This window comes from Aplidium turbinatum, chromosome 12, assembly GCF_918807975.1.
Source record: "Aplidium turbinatum chromosome 12, kaAplTurb1.1, whole genome shotgun sequence".
NCBI lineage: Eukaryota > Metazoa > Chordata > Ascidiacea > Aplousobranchia > Polyclinidae > Aplidium > Aplidium turbinatum.
Genome location: NC_137483.1, coordinates 23,993,580 through 24,009,575, shown reverse-complemented (window position 1 = coordinate 24,009,575; position 15,996 = coordinate 23,993,580). Strand labels below are relative to the sequence as shown.

The 15,996-nt window shown below is 39.1% G+C and overlaps 1 protein-coding gene across 2 annotated transcripts in view; it reads right to left on the bottom strand.

Moving 5' to 3' along the window:
- Window positions 1-4,519, bottom strand: part of LOC145780842 (fumarylacetoacetase-like) — a 40,376-nt gene extending 35,857 nt beyond the window's left edge. The window contains exon 1 of one of the 2 annotated variants that reach the window (XM_082592487.1): window positions 4,405-4,519. In XM_082592487.1, coding sequence (XP_082448613.1) covers window positions 4,405-4,485 — 81 coding nt within the window. In that variant the 5' untranslated portion in view covers window positions 4,486-4,519. Of the gene's footprint in view, window positions 1-4,361 lie in introns of both variants that reach the window. The other variant, XM_082592486.1, reaches the window with a different exon arrangement.
- Between the last annotated feature and the right edge of the window lie 11,477 nt (window positions 4,520-15,996).

The window sequence follows — 15,996 nt, the reverse complement described above, 5'->3', positions numbered from 1 at the left end:
GAGTTATCATTTCTGCCTGAAGCTTTTTGTTTACTTCATTTATGGCACTGAAAACGTCCGCCAAAGATGCGATGTCATTCTTTAAGGGTATCACATCTTCAACTAATTTCGCGTCAGTGCTTGATAGGAATTCGTTAACTAAGACAAAAAGGGCATAAAAGCGGCTCAAACAAGCACTTTTTGAAAGCCATCTTACCGCGGTTTGCAATAAAAGACGTTGAATGTGTTCATGATTGTGGCAACAAAGTGAACGAAAAAATCTGTCTTTGAGAGCATGCGCTTTTATCTTGTTGACGCATTTTATCACAATATTCAATGATTCATGCAGTTCAGGACTGAGATTACGGGCAACCAAATGCTGACGGTGAATTACACAATGTATTGCAATAAGTCCAGGAATTGCTCTTTTCATCAGTGCAATGAACCCTCGATGCTTTCCAACCATTGCCGGAGCACCATCAGTTGCGCATTGTAGAATATTCTTCAGTGGAATCCCCTTTTCTTCGCAGAAGTTTTACACTGCATTAAAGATGCTTAATGCCCGAGTATCTGTAGGAAGACTGAGCGTAAAAGTCATTTCTTGTTTTCATATTATGAACAAAACGCACATATCCAAGCAGCAGCAGCGATACATTGTCAGTCAAGTTGAATTCATCTATTTGCTGTAAATGGTTTGCGCGTTGGACTGTTATTAGCGCGTTGGACTGTTATTGGTGGTTTGATAAATTCGCCCCCTTCGAGTGTTTTCGCCCCCCGATCGCCCCCCTTTGATTTTTTCGCCCCCTTGGCGCTCGAAATCGCCCCCAGGGGGGCGATTTCGCCCACTTTGAGAAACGCTGCTATAGAACTATATCGCCGTCCATCAAAGATGCCCAGCGAGATTGCCGAGCAATTCATGACTTCCGCGATCAGCAATACGTCATCGAAGGAGAGGCCATTAAACGACCTGTTAATTTTGCAGCCGCAATGAGGAATGACAACTTCAAGCAACTATTGGTGTATTTTCTTGTTAATTCTTGGAAATCAGATGAGTGTTCCAGCTTCCTCGACTTAAAGGTTCTTTATGCTACACTTGATGAAAAATGTTATGTTTATCGAAAAGATGGCGAAAAAATGTTGTCTGGTGAAGAGGAGTCCTTGTTATGCTACCACGAAGAAGCAGATACGCGCCTAATGTACCACATCGTCACCGCATGCCAAAATGTGAAAAATGTGGTAGTCCGCTCTAATGACACGGATGTTCTGATTATACTGTTGGGAAATTTGTCGTTCGTACAAAAAGACGTAAACGTATGGATGGAAGTTGGTGTACAGGCAAACAATACTCTGAGATATATTGATGTATCAAAGCTTGGCAGTACTTTTTCTCCAGACATGCTTTGTTCGCTTCCCGGTTTTCTTTGCTTTACAAGCTGTGATTATACAGCTGCTTTTTTGGGTAAAGGGAAGGCTCGACCCCTTAATATATTGGAGAAAAATGTGCATGCTCAACATGTCTTTGCTGCTTTGAGATATTCGAAAAATCTTGATGAAACCATTGAAAAGGGCATTGAAAAATTTGTGTGCCAGATGTATGGATGTAAAAGTGGTCATTGCCTTAATGAATTAAGTTACGATTTAAAGAAATCATTGAAACATACAAACCGAAAGGTTCCAATCCATTGCGACGACTGAAAGGTTCAGATGGAAGCAACTTTCCCCCGTGCAAAACTGTGCTCCATCAGAAAATACTCAGAGCGAATTACATTTGTGGCATTTAGAATCATGTTGCCGAAAAAGGAAGCTTTTTCCAGACACCAGTTGAAAGCGGCTGGCGTTTGGAAGATGGTAAATTCACTCCAGCTTGGTTTCATGGAGATCCAGTTCCGTCCACGCTGGATAACGTTCTGCAAAGTGAGAAGGGTTTGGACCAAGACGGAACAGAATCAGATGATGAAACAACAGAAACGGATGAATGTGACTTTTCTGACGACGAACCTGCAGACCTTTAATGAATAGATGTTTTTGCCTTTCTCCACCTCAAGCATAAATAAACTGTCGGCTATAGCCTACATAAGCAACTTTTTACCTTTATTCTTCTAAACATGGGGATAGAGTATGATTTGAACTTGTATTAATTTTACGGTTTCCACCAGAACTCACGAAACCACATGGAACAAACTGTTAGGATAAATTATTTCACATGGCTGCAAACCGGGGCCAATGGTGCATAGCCTACTCAAGAGAGATTATGCAGGAGGCATGCTTTTTCAAGAAGCCTTTTGACTTGATGAACAGGGCATACGTTTTCAAATAGTTCAATGTGCATCTTTTCGTTCTAGTGTAGCCTATAGTTTAACGTTTCTTTCGCACGCCTTCCAGGTTTCGTTATTTTGTAGCGAGCAATTTTTCCATTCCTTTCAGCACAAATCACATGTTATTCGAGAAGTCCTCTCAGTTGTTTAAATGAGACCACATAGTGTGATTTGTTTCTGTTCAGTGTTTAGCCTGAGAGAAACTTAAATGTAGGTAGGCCTACGTACAATCAGGGGCGGATTTTCAGACTAAATTAGCCCGGGAATTTAAAAATAATAACGGTCCACTTCTATCAAAATAGATTTAGCATAAAAATGCTCGTTTCACAAACAATTTATTTCATTTCAGAAAAAGTCTTTCATCGGTAATATGATGTAGGCTATAAAATTAGACATTGTACGTATTTGTACAGCAAGCTTTGATTTGTAACTTGAATCATTGTCAGTGTTATTCAAACAAACAATAAGGATATAGCGCTACGACTATTATATTTCAAATAAAATTTTCTTTTGTACATAAAACAGAACAGTCAGGGCCGGATTTAGCTGATGGGGGGCCGGGGCACTTTTAGATCGGGGGGCCCCCATGCGAAAAACCATCTCTACGTCTACAGTAGCATCAGTCCAATACTGCACAGCATTTTGCAGACTTTAAAGGCCAAAAGGAAAAAATATATAACAAAATCACATTTTTTCCACATAGGGGAGCCCTTCAAAAGTCGGGGGGCCCGAGGCAACTGCCCCCCTAAATCCGGGCCTGAGGACGGTGACCCTTTGACCGGCCAACCGGGAACGTTCTCGAATTCCCAGTAGGCTAATGATTAGCCGCCAATCCACCCCTGCGTACAATATCTATTTTCATTGTGATAAATTTTAACCTAATAAGCAAATGTTATGCTGTGTAGATATTATATCTTACATACTTCGTTGATTTTCCAAAATATTTGCAGACGTTTTGAAATATATACGAGAGACACTATTGGTTTTATACCTTATGATGTTAATTTTGTGAATATTAGGGGTTATACCCCCAAAATGAGGTTAAGCCCCACCTTGGAGCCATAAGAAAAGTTTTTTCGAACTCGGTGGAACGCGTCCCAACTGATGATACAAGTTCCATCTTTGTACCTTATGATGTTATTTTTACGTATTTTGCCCCAACTTTGGGGGCTCCTTATTCAGGAATGCCCCACCTGGGGCGACTAAATTTTAATGTTTTGAAATCCGTAAGTGAGGTACTATCACCTACACTTGGTTTCATCCATGTACTTTATGATGTTAATTTTGTGAATTTTAGGGGTTGTACCCCCAAAATGAGGTTAAGCCCCACCTTGGGGCCATAAGAAAAGTTGTTTCGTACTCAGTGGAACATGCCCTAACTGATGATACAAGTTCCATCTTTGTACCTTATGATGTTATTTTTACGTATTTTGCCCCAACTTTGGGGGCTCCTTATTCGGGAATGCCCCACCTGGGGCGACTAAATTTTAATGTTCTGAAATCCGTAAGTGAGGTACTATCACCTGCACTTGGTTTCATCCATGTACCTTATGATGTTAATTTTGTGAATTTTAGGGGTTTTACTCCCAAAATGAGGTTAAGCCCCACCTTGGGGCCATAAGAAAAGTTGTTTCGTACTCAGTGGAACATGCCCCAACTGATAAAAGAAGTTCCATCTTTGTACTTTATGATGTTATTTTTACGTATTTTGCCCCAACTTTGGGGGCCCCTTATTCTGAAATGCCCCACCTGGGGCACCCAGATCGACTTGTTCCAAAGTCTACAAGTGAAGGCATAAAATCTGGCATAGGTTTTGTTCTTGTACCTTATGATGTTTTTTTGACCCCCAAAATGGGTTTTTCACCGGGCCGTAGCCCCCAAACGCCCCAGCAGTGAAACCTCGGATGTGGGTTTCTGAACATCCCACAGTGGGCCAAGGTTGATAAAACACTCAAACCTTTTGTACCTTATGATGTTACAAATACGTCACGGGCTGCCGGACTATTATAAAGTGTACACACTTTACTACTATGGTCCTTTTAAAGCAATAATTCATTCATAAATTACCGTATTCAAAATTCGAATTCTAGTGCATGCAAAAATCACATACATTGTCTTTAGTTGAAAAAATTCCATATGGGAGATTTTGCAAGGAAAAATGACTATCAACAGGAATTGGAACAAAAGACATTTCATTAAGATTTCACACTTTTTCAACAAAATCTGAAACAAAAAAGCCATGACATCAAACTAATACAAGTTTGGTCATAACCAGTAGGCTATACGGCTTGTATATATTAAACCTATCATTACATACATACTGTGCTCCAAGTACATAAACAAACTGAGTACTGAGTAGTTAAGAGTGGGTGCAACCTAATTCGTACCATGAACAATTCGTACTGTCAGTTCGTACCTTGAAAAGATCGAGAGAAAAATAGCACAGAGCCGAAGTCGCTGATCGCAGTTTCCGCAAACATTTTAAAAGGGTTAGGGTTGATTGGAGTTTCCGCAAACATTTTAAAATTTCCGGTAAGGATCTCAAGAGTTTTTGTTTGTTTGCGGAAACTCCGATGAGCGACTTTGGCTTTTTTTATTTTTTTCATTCGATCTTTTCAAGGTACGAACTGACGGTACGAATTGTTCATGGTACGAATTAGGTTGCATCCGTTAAGAGTGACTAACCCTCTCTAAATTTACTTATGCTGATTAGGTGAGGCATCACCATAGGGACCAGACAGGCCATGCAACTTTGTGTTATTTAACTACTGTAGATAGGTTTTGCACAACTACGCTCACTGTTTGCGTACAGTATTTATCCGTGTATAAGTCGCATTCGTGTATAAGCCGCACCCCAAAATTTAGCTCAAATATTAGTACAAAATTTTTTTTAGCAAATTTTATTAAAAAGCAACAATCATCAATTCGCCATACTTTCATGTCGCCACGTGTTTGCTTGCCAAGACGTGCCTTTTTCTTAATGCAATCAAGCGTGCCGTACACGCACAGTCGCACATGCGAGATGTTTGCGTTAAAATTCACATGCATGTTGTGCAGTGCATGCTAATGCGATGCTCGCAATCCTCAAACGCAAAATAATAACGCTTAATAGCAGTGCTGTCACGCGATCTGTAGCATTTGTTTGTCAGAAGTTCAGAACCTTGTGTATAAGTCGCACCTTCGACCCACGTGTATAAGTCGCAACCCAACCTTTTTGGGCAAGATTTGGTGCAAAATTTTGCGATGTATACACAGATAAATACGGTACTCACAGTCTTCCAGGATTTAAAGTAGGAGTGGCTATATCCATGCCCGTTATCTCTATGACACTTATACTGCGAGTAAATGCCGTTACTGTACTTGCCTGAAACCATAGTGATACTGTCACATCACACATAGCAGTAAAGGCTGGTGTTTGTTTGTTTGTTTATCTTCATCCTGCATTGCGGGAAAGCGGACTTGAGCGCTATGCATCGGTGTACGCCTTCCGACATACACCTGACCCACGCTGCAGCCTACGGCAATGTCTGATTTTCCGGTTATCCACTTTACTTATGACTTAAATTTGGTACTACCCATTACTCGAAATCGATCACTAGGTAGAGGCAATTATCGTAAAGTTTCTTGCCCAGAGAAACAACAGCAAGTGCGAGTGGTTGGAGTCGAACATGCAGGCTCTCGACTGCGAGCCCAACGCGCTAACCACTCGGCCACGGCTGCCGACAATGGTGCAGCAGTTTGATTGACAGTCTAATCAAGGTAGGCGCACTAGGTTGATAGCTTAGTGAAGTCAAGAAATTTTTTATTGATTGTGTGATATTTACCCAAAAGAAAATAACAGAGGTAGTTTGACAGCTCAGGGGAGGCAGATGCTATATTTGATTGATTGTGTAATTTTACTAAGCAAAATGTGTGTTGGGTAGGCCTATGTGATTATATACGGTACATATCCATAAAATAGGCTTAACCAAGATAGTTTGGTATCTTTTTTTTTTATTGTGAAAATTTTATTAAACTGAAGAAAGGCAGGCGCAGCAGTATCAGCCTTTAAAATTTTAGCATATTTTTCTGCTCAAAATCATTGCCGGCATAATATTACGATATAAATTGTGAAATGACATCTTGAATTGCCGAAGTAAAATAATGAGATATAATAACTGCTTTTGGAAAATAATATTCACTGCTTAATAAACAATTAGTTAGGTACATGCCAAATAGGTGCAGACACTGTGGCGTCAGGATATTTAGATGCAATGCACGATCATTAAGGTGCTATTTGGTGTGTCAAATTACACTAATAATCATTTATCAGAAATGCTTGATTATAATTATGAAATCGTTCTCCCCGCTATGTTATAAAGTGAATTTCAGTTTCAAACATATCAGTGTGTATTAATCCAATCAAAAAATAAAAAGCCCAAAAAAATGTAGAAATACCAAACTCATGTTCAGCAAACAAACGTTTCGAAAACTATACCGTACTGTCTTCATCTTCAGTGGTATAAATGTTTATTTTCTATATTATATTTTATACCACTGAAGATGAAGACAGTATAGTTTTTGAAACGTTTGTTTGCTGTACATGAGTTTGGTATCTACATTTTGGGCTCATTATTTTTTGATCAGTGTGTATTATTGCCTAACTATGCAAGTACAGTCAAGAACCCACGCTCTTTTGCCAAGGCACAACAATACAATTTTTTCCCTAAAAGTGCAAACACTGCAACAAACAGAATGTTCTATCATATTTATGATCTCACATAAACCTCAAGAGCCAAGGCTAATGTGGCCATGTGGGTCAACCGCAATGTTGCCACTCCCTTGTCATGGAAAAGTACCGTACTAGATTTGACTGAAAAAAACACTAGATTCACAAAAAAACACTAGTATCATAAATACACGATCATTTACATGCATAATGTACAAAAATGACAGCCAATGGCGTCAGTGAGTGTTATAAGTCCTTAAATTTCAAAATAGAACTGAATTTCTTTGAAAGTGAGCCCTGAAGCATACGCGCCGACTTCCGGGTGGGCCGGGGGGCGGCGCCCCCCGTAAACTTATAGTTGAGGGGCAACAAAAATGGTTATTACAAGTGGTGTTTCAAAGATAAAACGCTTCGCGAAAGAGATTTAGATCATTTAAATGGACTTAAAAGAATGCCGAATTCTCATACGGTACGGAAATTTCAAAGTAGATGGTAGAGTAACTTACGCTGCTGGAATAGTCACGTACTATTCACTGCAATATTAACTAAACCAGCTAAATCAGATGCGCTATTTTCAACGAGGTCTTCCCGCCGTGAGATCAATTATAATTCAACAGAACGCATTGTTTTGTTCGCAATGTGTGAGAATTAAATCGAAAACCGATAAAAGAAAAGGTGTTTAACTGTTTAATGGTCTTGGTCGCAGGTATTGCTTGCATTAACAACGTCTCTTACCGCTATTATGACCTAGCTAACCTGACATCAATGTTTTATGCGGCCGCTAAGGTTTGACATCGACTAACTTGAACGATCATGGAATGTCACGTAATTAGAACGATTATATCCTACACGCAAAAATAAAAAAATTGATCTCTTAAAACAGCTCTTTCCGCTGTTTTGTCTCGTGAGCTTTGTATACTGCTCAACAAGTGCATAAAGTTTAGAAATGACAAGAAATCATTAAATTTGAAAATTAAGTTTGAATCACTGCAAATAAACGTATTCAAAACTTGTACTCTGGCCGACGCCATTTCACACTCCGTAATCTATCTCGCCAAAGATTTTGCCGCAGCAAAAATGTGTTCATTTTAAAAACTGCCGAGCTGGAGGTAACAGCTTGTCCCGTGAATAAGTTGAACCTGTGTTTTTGAGGTGACAATCGCTTGCGAACATCTCGGCCTATACTCGTGTATACGGTACGGTATTCGATAAAAGACTATAAAGACTTGCGATAAAAAACAGAAGAGAAAACACTTCATTGTTGTTAACGCATTGAAGGTAAGTAATTAGCAAAACGAGCGAAACGAAGTTAATAAAACTGATAGCGGGTTTTCACTCTGCTTGAGATCATGATTTTTTGCGCTTTATTTCGATAACTTCACTGTCTTGGTCGTTGTTATTCCCACACACGAAAAGGAAATGAATCGGCTTGTTTTCCAACTGTTCCAATTATGAGCTAACAATATCAAAATTTTTACAAGGCGTACTGCATGCCGCATGCGTAAAACTAATCGTTTCAAGCAGCGGTTCTAATAAATTCGGTTTGCGACCTAGGTGTCAATATAAGCAAGACAGTAAGCTTAATCAAAGACTATTTTAATTGAGTAAAACAGCGTTATGGTTATGACGTCATCACCTTTCTCGCCCCCCAAGGTTTTTTGAAAAGTCGGCGCCTATGCCTGAAGTCATGGCCGTAGGAGAGTAAAACACTTTGGGGACGGGGCAAACAAAATTTACCCAAATTTGGCCTTTGCAAATATATTGTCAAAACGCAATATTACTCACAATCTCTGAGGTAGTGTAGTCTAAGAACTCCACACTCATCAAATGTAAGCCGACGAAATGTAAGCCTACCATTTAAGGTAGGCTACGCTACCTACTTTAGTCTACTTTGAACACTTTTACATTCATTTGTGTGTATTTTTTAAAGTATTTACTCTAAATATCTCAAATTTGGTCATCAGTGGGTGTAACCAGACAAAAAACTCGCTGTCCACTTTGGCCGCATCAATGTGTTTGTATTGCTTTTCAAACAAAAAATAGGTGGGGCTACTTTGAACACTGTCAAAACTTGTGCACACCAACATAGCGCTAAATCGCTAAAAAAAACACTACACGCAACCTAAAAACACTAGATCTAGTGGAAAAACACTGGGAGTGGCACCACTGGTCAACCGGGCTGCACATTGCAGGCTTGCAGCATGCTACCAGCAAAGTTGCCAGCAAAGTTGCCAGGTAGTCTAAAATTCGGAGAAAAACAATAAATTGGCCTAATTTGTATACTGTGTCCGATGGCTGGCAAGTCATTTAAACTTTTTTTTTTGAGCAAACTTTTAATTTTCTGTGATATCAGTGATCTGCTGGATCACAAACAGAACATTTTGGATTATTTGCCTAAATATCGGAATTTCAAACTATTATTGTTCCAACTCCTCAAGGAATACCTGGCAGCTCTGGTCTGGTACGCACTTTTAGGTAGCCACTTTAACAAGTCGAAATTCTGCCACTGCGAATGACTACAATGCAACCGTCAACCAATCAGAACATGTTATAAGAGGCTACCGTCCAATTGTGATCCTTCTAGCGCTCATCCAGAGAGTTAATGCTTGTTTTGAACTTTATTTGGTAATTACAGAAGAAAAATAGCAATAGCAGTACTGGGAATCGAACCCGCGTCAATGAAATGACTACTTTCTAGCCCTAACCCCTAAGCCAACCAGCTTAATTTGCTTTCTATCATCTTCTTTTCGCCATTTTTTACGTCACTTAAACCGTAGCTTATGATTGGTTGGCGGTTTCATTCTAGTCAATTTCAGTAGCAGAATTTCGACTTGTTAAAGTGGCTACCGCACTTTAACGGTAGGCACTTTTAACGTAGTACCATATGTGTAAGATATCGGCAGCAGCGGCAGCAGTGGCGGCACCAATCGGCAGCGAAGGACATTACTAAAAGAAACATAATTTTTGCAAAATATGATCAAAAATGTTTTCCCCTCGGATGTCAACTAACCTAGTTCTCCTTTTTAACAACGATTCAATGTCCGACAACATCGAATCGACATAAAAAGGACAATATTGCCAGCCGATGTACTGTAAATTAGCACTTCGGATTAAGACTTTGTTAAAATAAACGTCGGGAATTACAAACAAGACTTACAGCGCTGGTGATCGCAGATGGATATATTCCATCAATAACAAATATTCACGCACTATGCAACAGTGGCGATTATGACGCGCTGACCTAATTTTGCGTCACTCTTTGATACTACATATTTTCGACAGTTACTCCACGAGCATTCTATTGCGAAATTAAATAATTAGCTAGTAGAGACCGGCGGTCAAACTTGGCCGATTGAGGAGGTACCACCGGCGGTCATTCAAGCACTACTTAAAGCACTGCTTTAAGGCTTGACAGCAGGTTACATCATTATAACATTGCATGATGCCCTTCTTTGTATACCGGACAGTTGTAGGCTATCATTACTCGATACATAGTGAGCTGATAGATTAGCATTATGGCTATATCTTAGAATAAAACTTGAATAAAATTGGCCTTTTAGTAAACAAAAGTGCCCTTTTTTCGTAATCTTGCCCCCCCAGTCAAAAATCGTTCCGGCGACCCTGGTAGTACCAAATGTAAGTCATAAGTAGAGTAGACTACCGGAAACATACATTGCAGTCGGCTGCAGTGTGGGTCAGGTGTACGTCGAAAGGCGTACACCGATGCATAGCGCTCAAGTCCGCTTTCCCGCAATGCAGGATAAAGATAATAAAACAAAAAACAAACAAAAATATCTATGGTAGTACACTGTTCGAATTCCATAACGCAATCATGCGTGACGTACACGCAAATCAGCTGACTTCAGTCATGTGACTCAACACGTGATTATCTGGTCGTCTTTATCGAAAAATTTTGAAACAAAGAAATTTAACCGTATCTGTCACTGCCTCCTTTTGGCGTCAAGAGTTACTGGCCGAGACCATCAGGTCTACGTCTCTCTTATTGCTAATTACTCCGTCGGCTTATATCAAATAACAACGGGAAAAAGTATGCCGTTGATCAAAAGCCTTATCTATCACTTCAATCAATTTATTTCGCAAAATATATTCGTGATTGTGTATTTTAGGTAGAAAAGGTGATAAAGACTCGGTTTTTGACCTATTTTCGCCATTTCTTGGTCAAATTTCCCAGTTCACATTTTATTTTGAAAGTCCTCTTGCATAGAACACAGAATTTCATCAATTTTGTTTTTCCGTTTCTGTGCAAGCAGTATTCCATGCACTTTTTGCACTACAAAGCAATTTGCGCAAATAATAAATTACCTTCCTAATTGATGTCTGCCAGCAAAGAATGACTCATATCGCGTCAAAGACCAACTCCCTACCCAGACAGAAAAATCGACGTTGAATCAATGTAAAAATGACGGATTTTGCTGCCTGGGTAGAGAATGGAATTTTAGCGCCGTCGTGTTATGACTGACAGACACAAAATGAAACCGCACGCTAATAGTAAACTGTCAATCAAGCTATTGAATATCATGAAATTTCTTGCATTTTATAACTGGCTGTGACAAAAGGTTTATTTTGAACTTCACAATTATCCGATACCAACATAATCGGGATTAAAAGTTGGGGCAAGAAAAAAAAGTAAAAGTCAAGAAATCTCAGGTTTCTAGCGTCACTGCTTCTATGTGAAATTGCTGAATTAGCAGAGGGCGAGACCATAAGGTCTACGCCAGTGACAGATACGGTTAACTGAAATGCAATTGCGTGGCCGAATGGGTTAGGGCAAAGGAGTAGTAATTTCGATTGCGTGGGTTCGATTCCCACCTTCTACTAATACTATTTTTTCTTCTGCAACTGAACTGAGTGCAAGAATAATGACTGCAATTAATTGAGTTGATAAGGAAAATAGTGACTGAAATACCAGTGATGTCATATACGTCACGCATGATTGCGTTATGGAATTCAGACAGTGTACTACGTAAAAGTGCCTACCCACTTTAACGCATTCCACTTTCCCAAAATAATAACGCAATCATGTTAATTATATCAAATCAGTTAGAATATCCATCAGCCAGACAGAATTTCGTTAAACAGCCAATTAACATTTAAAATCTCAATAAAACCATCTTTTACACATAAAATATATAGGCTATTATTACCCAGGGTTCTCTTGTAAGCTTATTTTAAATGGCAAAATCGTTATTTCCGTAGGGTCGCAATTGACTAGTAGACCGTATGGTCGTTTCGTTGTCTCCCTGTCGGTATGGGAACTTGTGTAGCTTTGCATTGTGTAGCCTATATTAATTGCATATTTCAAACATGTAGGCCTACCTATGTTCCTGTTACTGACAAATAAAACATTGATTGATTGGGTTGGAAGTAGGCCTAACGACTAGTTGACACTATTCGACAACGTTATTCTTTGCTTTCTGAATATCGAATGCTTATACCCATTCCTTTTAAAAATAAATATCGAATGCGCGTTGTTTACTGCTTTTTTCTGCAAGCAACAAAATCGTTATTCGTTTTTCACTAATCGATATTTAGGAGAACTGCTGAATCATTTTTTGTTGTTCACTTACTTCGTCATCAAAACAAATTTACGAGAATTAGTTTTCAGATTAGTATCCGACCTACTCCCCTTCCGATTTTCGAACTTTAAAGGATTAAGGATTAAATTTTGCGGCAACACAATTCAGAAAAACCGTGTCGTTTGACAGAAACACTTACTTCAGCTTTTGAGCTTCAGATTCTCCCAAAACGTTTAATACAATAACTTGGTAACAAGGCAAGATCAGTTGTTCTCCGATGGTGTGAGACTTCTTAGCGATAGCTATTTTTCTTGCAACTTCGTAGGAGGCCCTTATCCCTGCAATATTTTCCTTCCATTGATCACTAGTGCTAATGTGCTATCAAATCTTGACCTAACTTAACTATTAGCTTGCCGTTTAAAAAAATCTGCATCTTTGTTTTGATAATCTGGATGATGTGTTACCAAATGTCTTTTCAGCTCGCTACGTTTTAGAGCAGAACTTGCTAAAACTTAACAGCATAGCACGCACTGCGGCTTTTCTTTTCCTCCAGAATGCATCACAATGAAACCAAATAAAACATAGCAATCATTCAATCTTAATATTTTTCGAGGCTGAGCCATTTTCACTTTTGTAGCTACCGTACTCAAATGTAAGTTAAAAATTTAATTAGTAAAGTTAAAAAGTTATTAATTTTTGGCTAATTTGACTAAGGTTAAAAAAGCTAAAATTTCGGAAAAGCAACCAATTCAAAACTTAAATCAGTAAAATAACCAGCCTTAATCAACTTCGCCTACTTCCTTTTTAGTCAAGTATATTTCGTAATTCTGTTCTTGATCAGGTAAACACGAGTGTTGTAGGAGTACGTCACTACTATGCACTCCATGATGTCACAAAGGAGATAGAAACAAAACAAAGGCTATCACAATCAAACGAAAGGTCAGGCTTAAAAAACTGTGTGAAGGGATGCCAAGCCAGCTTACTAAAATATAGGCTATCTTTTAACTTTGGTTTGGAAAATAAAATGTCTGAAAAGTTTTACTTTCCACAAAATTTTTTTCTTCGGGATCGTGTTAATTTTTTTGGAAGGTGCTTTGCTGTCCCAAAAAATTGTCTTGCGGACCCCAAAAGGACCGCGGACCCCAGTTTAAGAACCCCTGCTTTACCCCCACCCAATAATGCAGATGTCAATAGACTACCTCCCACACAGTCTTCACAGATTTGCTTCGCCATGCAGCAAAGCAGGCAATTCCTCGTGGCCAACGCAAGGAATACATACCATGCTGGGACGAAACGTGTCAGAGTTTGTACGAAGACCTGAATGACTTCGAAACACCTGAAGACTTCCAAGAAAGGTCTGAAAGCTTGATGCAGTACCTCAACACCAAACCCCATGAGCGATGGATTGAGACAGTCGAAGCTATAAACTTTACCAACTCTAGTCGTAAAGCATGGAACACGGTCAATCGCCTGACTGGAAGAAGTTCCAGAACTTGTTCGAAATGTCCTGTAACACCTAATGCCATTGCATCGCAGGTTGTAGAAAATGGACGACACCAAAAAATATACAGTAAATCGCAAATTTCAACGTAGAATCTCAAGCCTCACATCAGAAATGTGGAAGGATGACACGCATAACAACGAACTAACTGCGAAGACTTTTCGACCGAAGAAATGACTGAAGCCATCAAGTTACTGAAAGCAGGGAAGGCTTCAGGTCCAGACCTGATTCACCCCGAGTTCATACAAAACTTAGGAAAGAAAACAATTATTTGGCTACGAAATTTTTATTTTCATTGCATGCGAACCCTAAAGATCCCTAAACTCTGGCGGAAAACATTGATTTTTGCGGTCCCAAAACCAAACAAACCGGTAACTGACCCAAAGAGCTATCGCTCCATCTCCCTATTGTGCGTGCCATTCAAACTACTGAAGCGCGTCTTACACCGACGAATAGAACCCGTTATTGACCCCAAACTCCCAGAAGAACAGACGGGGTTTAGGAAAGGAAGATCAACAGTCGACCAAGTAACCTTGCTCACACAAAACATCGAAGATGGGTTTGAGGCCAACTTGAAATCGGGAGCGTTCTTTCTCGATCTTACTGCGGCGTATGATAATGTTTGGCACAGGGGGCTCACTTACAAACTGCTGCAGATAATGTCAGGTAGACACATGGTTAAGTTTATTGTCGAACTCATCTCCAACCGCAGCTTCATCCTTAAAACCAGCGACGGAAAGAAAAGCCGACAGAGGCGTTTAAGAAATGAAGTTCCGCAGGGATCTGTTCTCTCCCCAATGTTGTTCAACATCTACATTTATGACCTTCCAAATACTTCCTCTAATAAATACGCATACGCAGATGACCTGGCTATTCTTTATTCTCACCGCAAATGGGAAACAATGCAGAACACCTTGACTAAGGATATGGACATTCTATCTTCCTATCTGCACCAATGGCGCCTCAAGTTGAGTGAAGCGAAGACCTTGACTTCTGCCTTCCATCTATGTAACAGAGACTCAAACAATCAATCAATCAATCGTTTATTTATCAAAAAACAAAACACAAAAGTGACATAAAACAATAATACATACAATGTTTAGGTTTTGTTATTGATAAGGAGACAACGAAACGACCATACGGTCTACTAGTCAGTTGCCACCCTGGAAAGAATAATTTCAGTTATGAAACTAATCAACAATTTAACCAAATCGGTTACAATCAAAAAAGAAAACACATACAAGACTAATACTTTGATTAGTAGCTTACAATTAATTGTCAGCTTCATAGAATTGTATACGAGATTTTCCAACGAACAGTAATCATGAAATTAGTGGACACTGGACACTAGGGTGGAGTGAAAGATTTTTTTTTCTTTCAAATCAAAAAGTCTAGTTTACCAAAATTCGGAGTTGACCCCAAAAACACCTTCAAACACAATTTTGGGTCGGTGTCCCCCAGGGGGTGCAGGCACACCCCTCTAAAGTTCGAAAAACCCCAATTTTATAAAAAAAATTAATATCTCATTAACCACAGACGATAGAAAGTCGGTTGATGGCTCAAAATCATCAGAAGGTACAAGTTTATATCACCTAGAGAAGTGTTTTTAATAAAAGCACTAAAAAGTGGTCATTTTTGCAATAATGTAATTTTAGTCGTAAATGTACGTCAAATTTGGTCGATTTTGTAAATTAAGTTAATCTTTGTGCTTAGTATGTGTCATAGAAGTGAAAAATCAAGCAGATTCATTGTCATTTAACAATATGAATATCATAAAATGGTAACTGTAATGCAGTGTTCGCTCTAAGGTGCAAAGTTGAGAAATTATTTGAGCAATTTTTTCCTTGATTTGAAAAATGTGAAGATAGATTTGTGTGAAATTTTGGCATATTACTTAAAAAATTCGTGTGTTGAAGAAAAAGTATGGGCAAAATTTTTCTAAAGCTGAAAAAAATA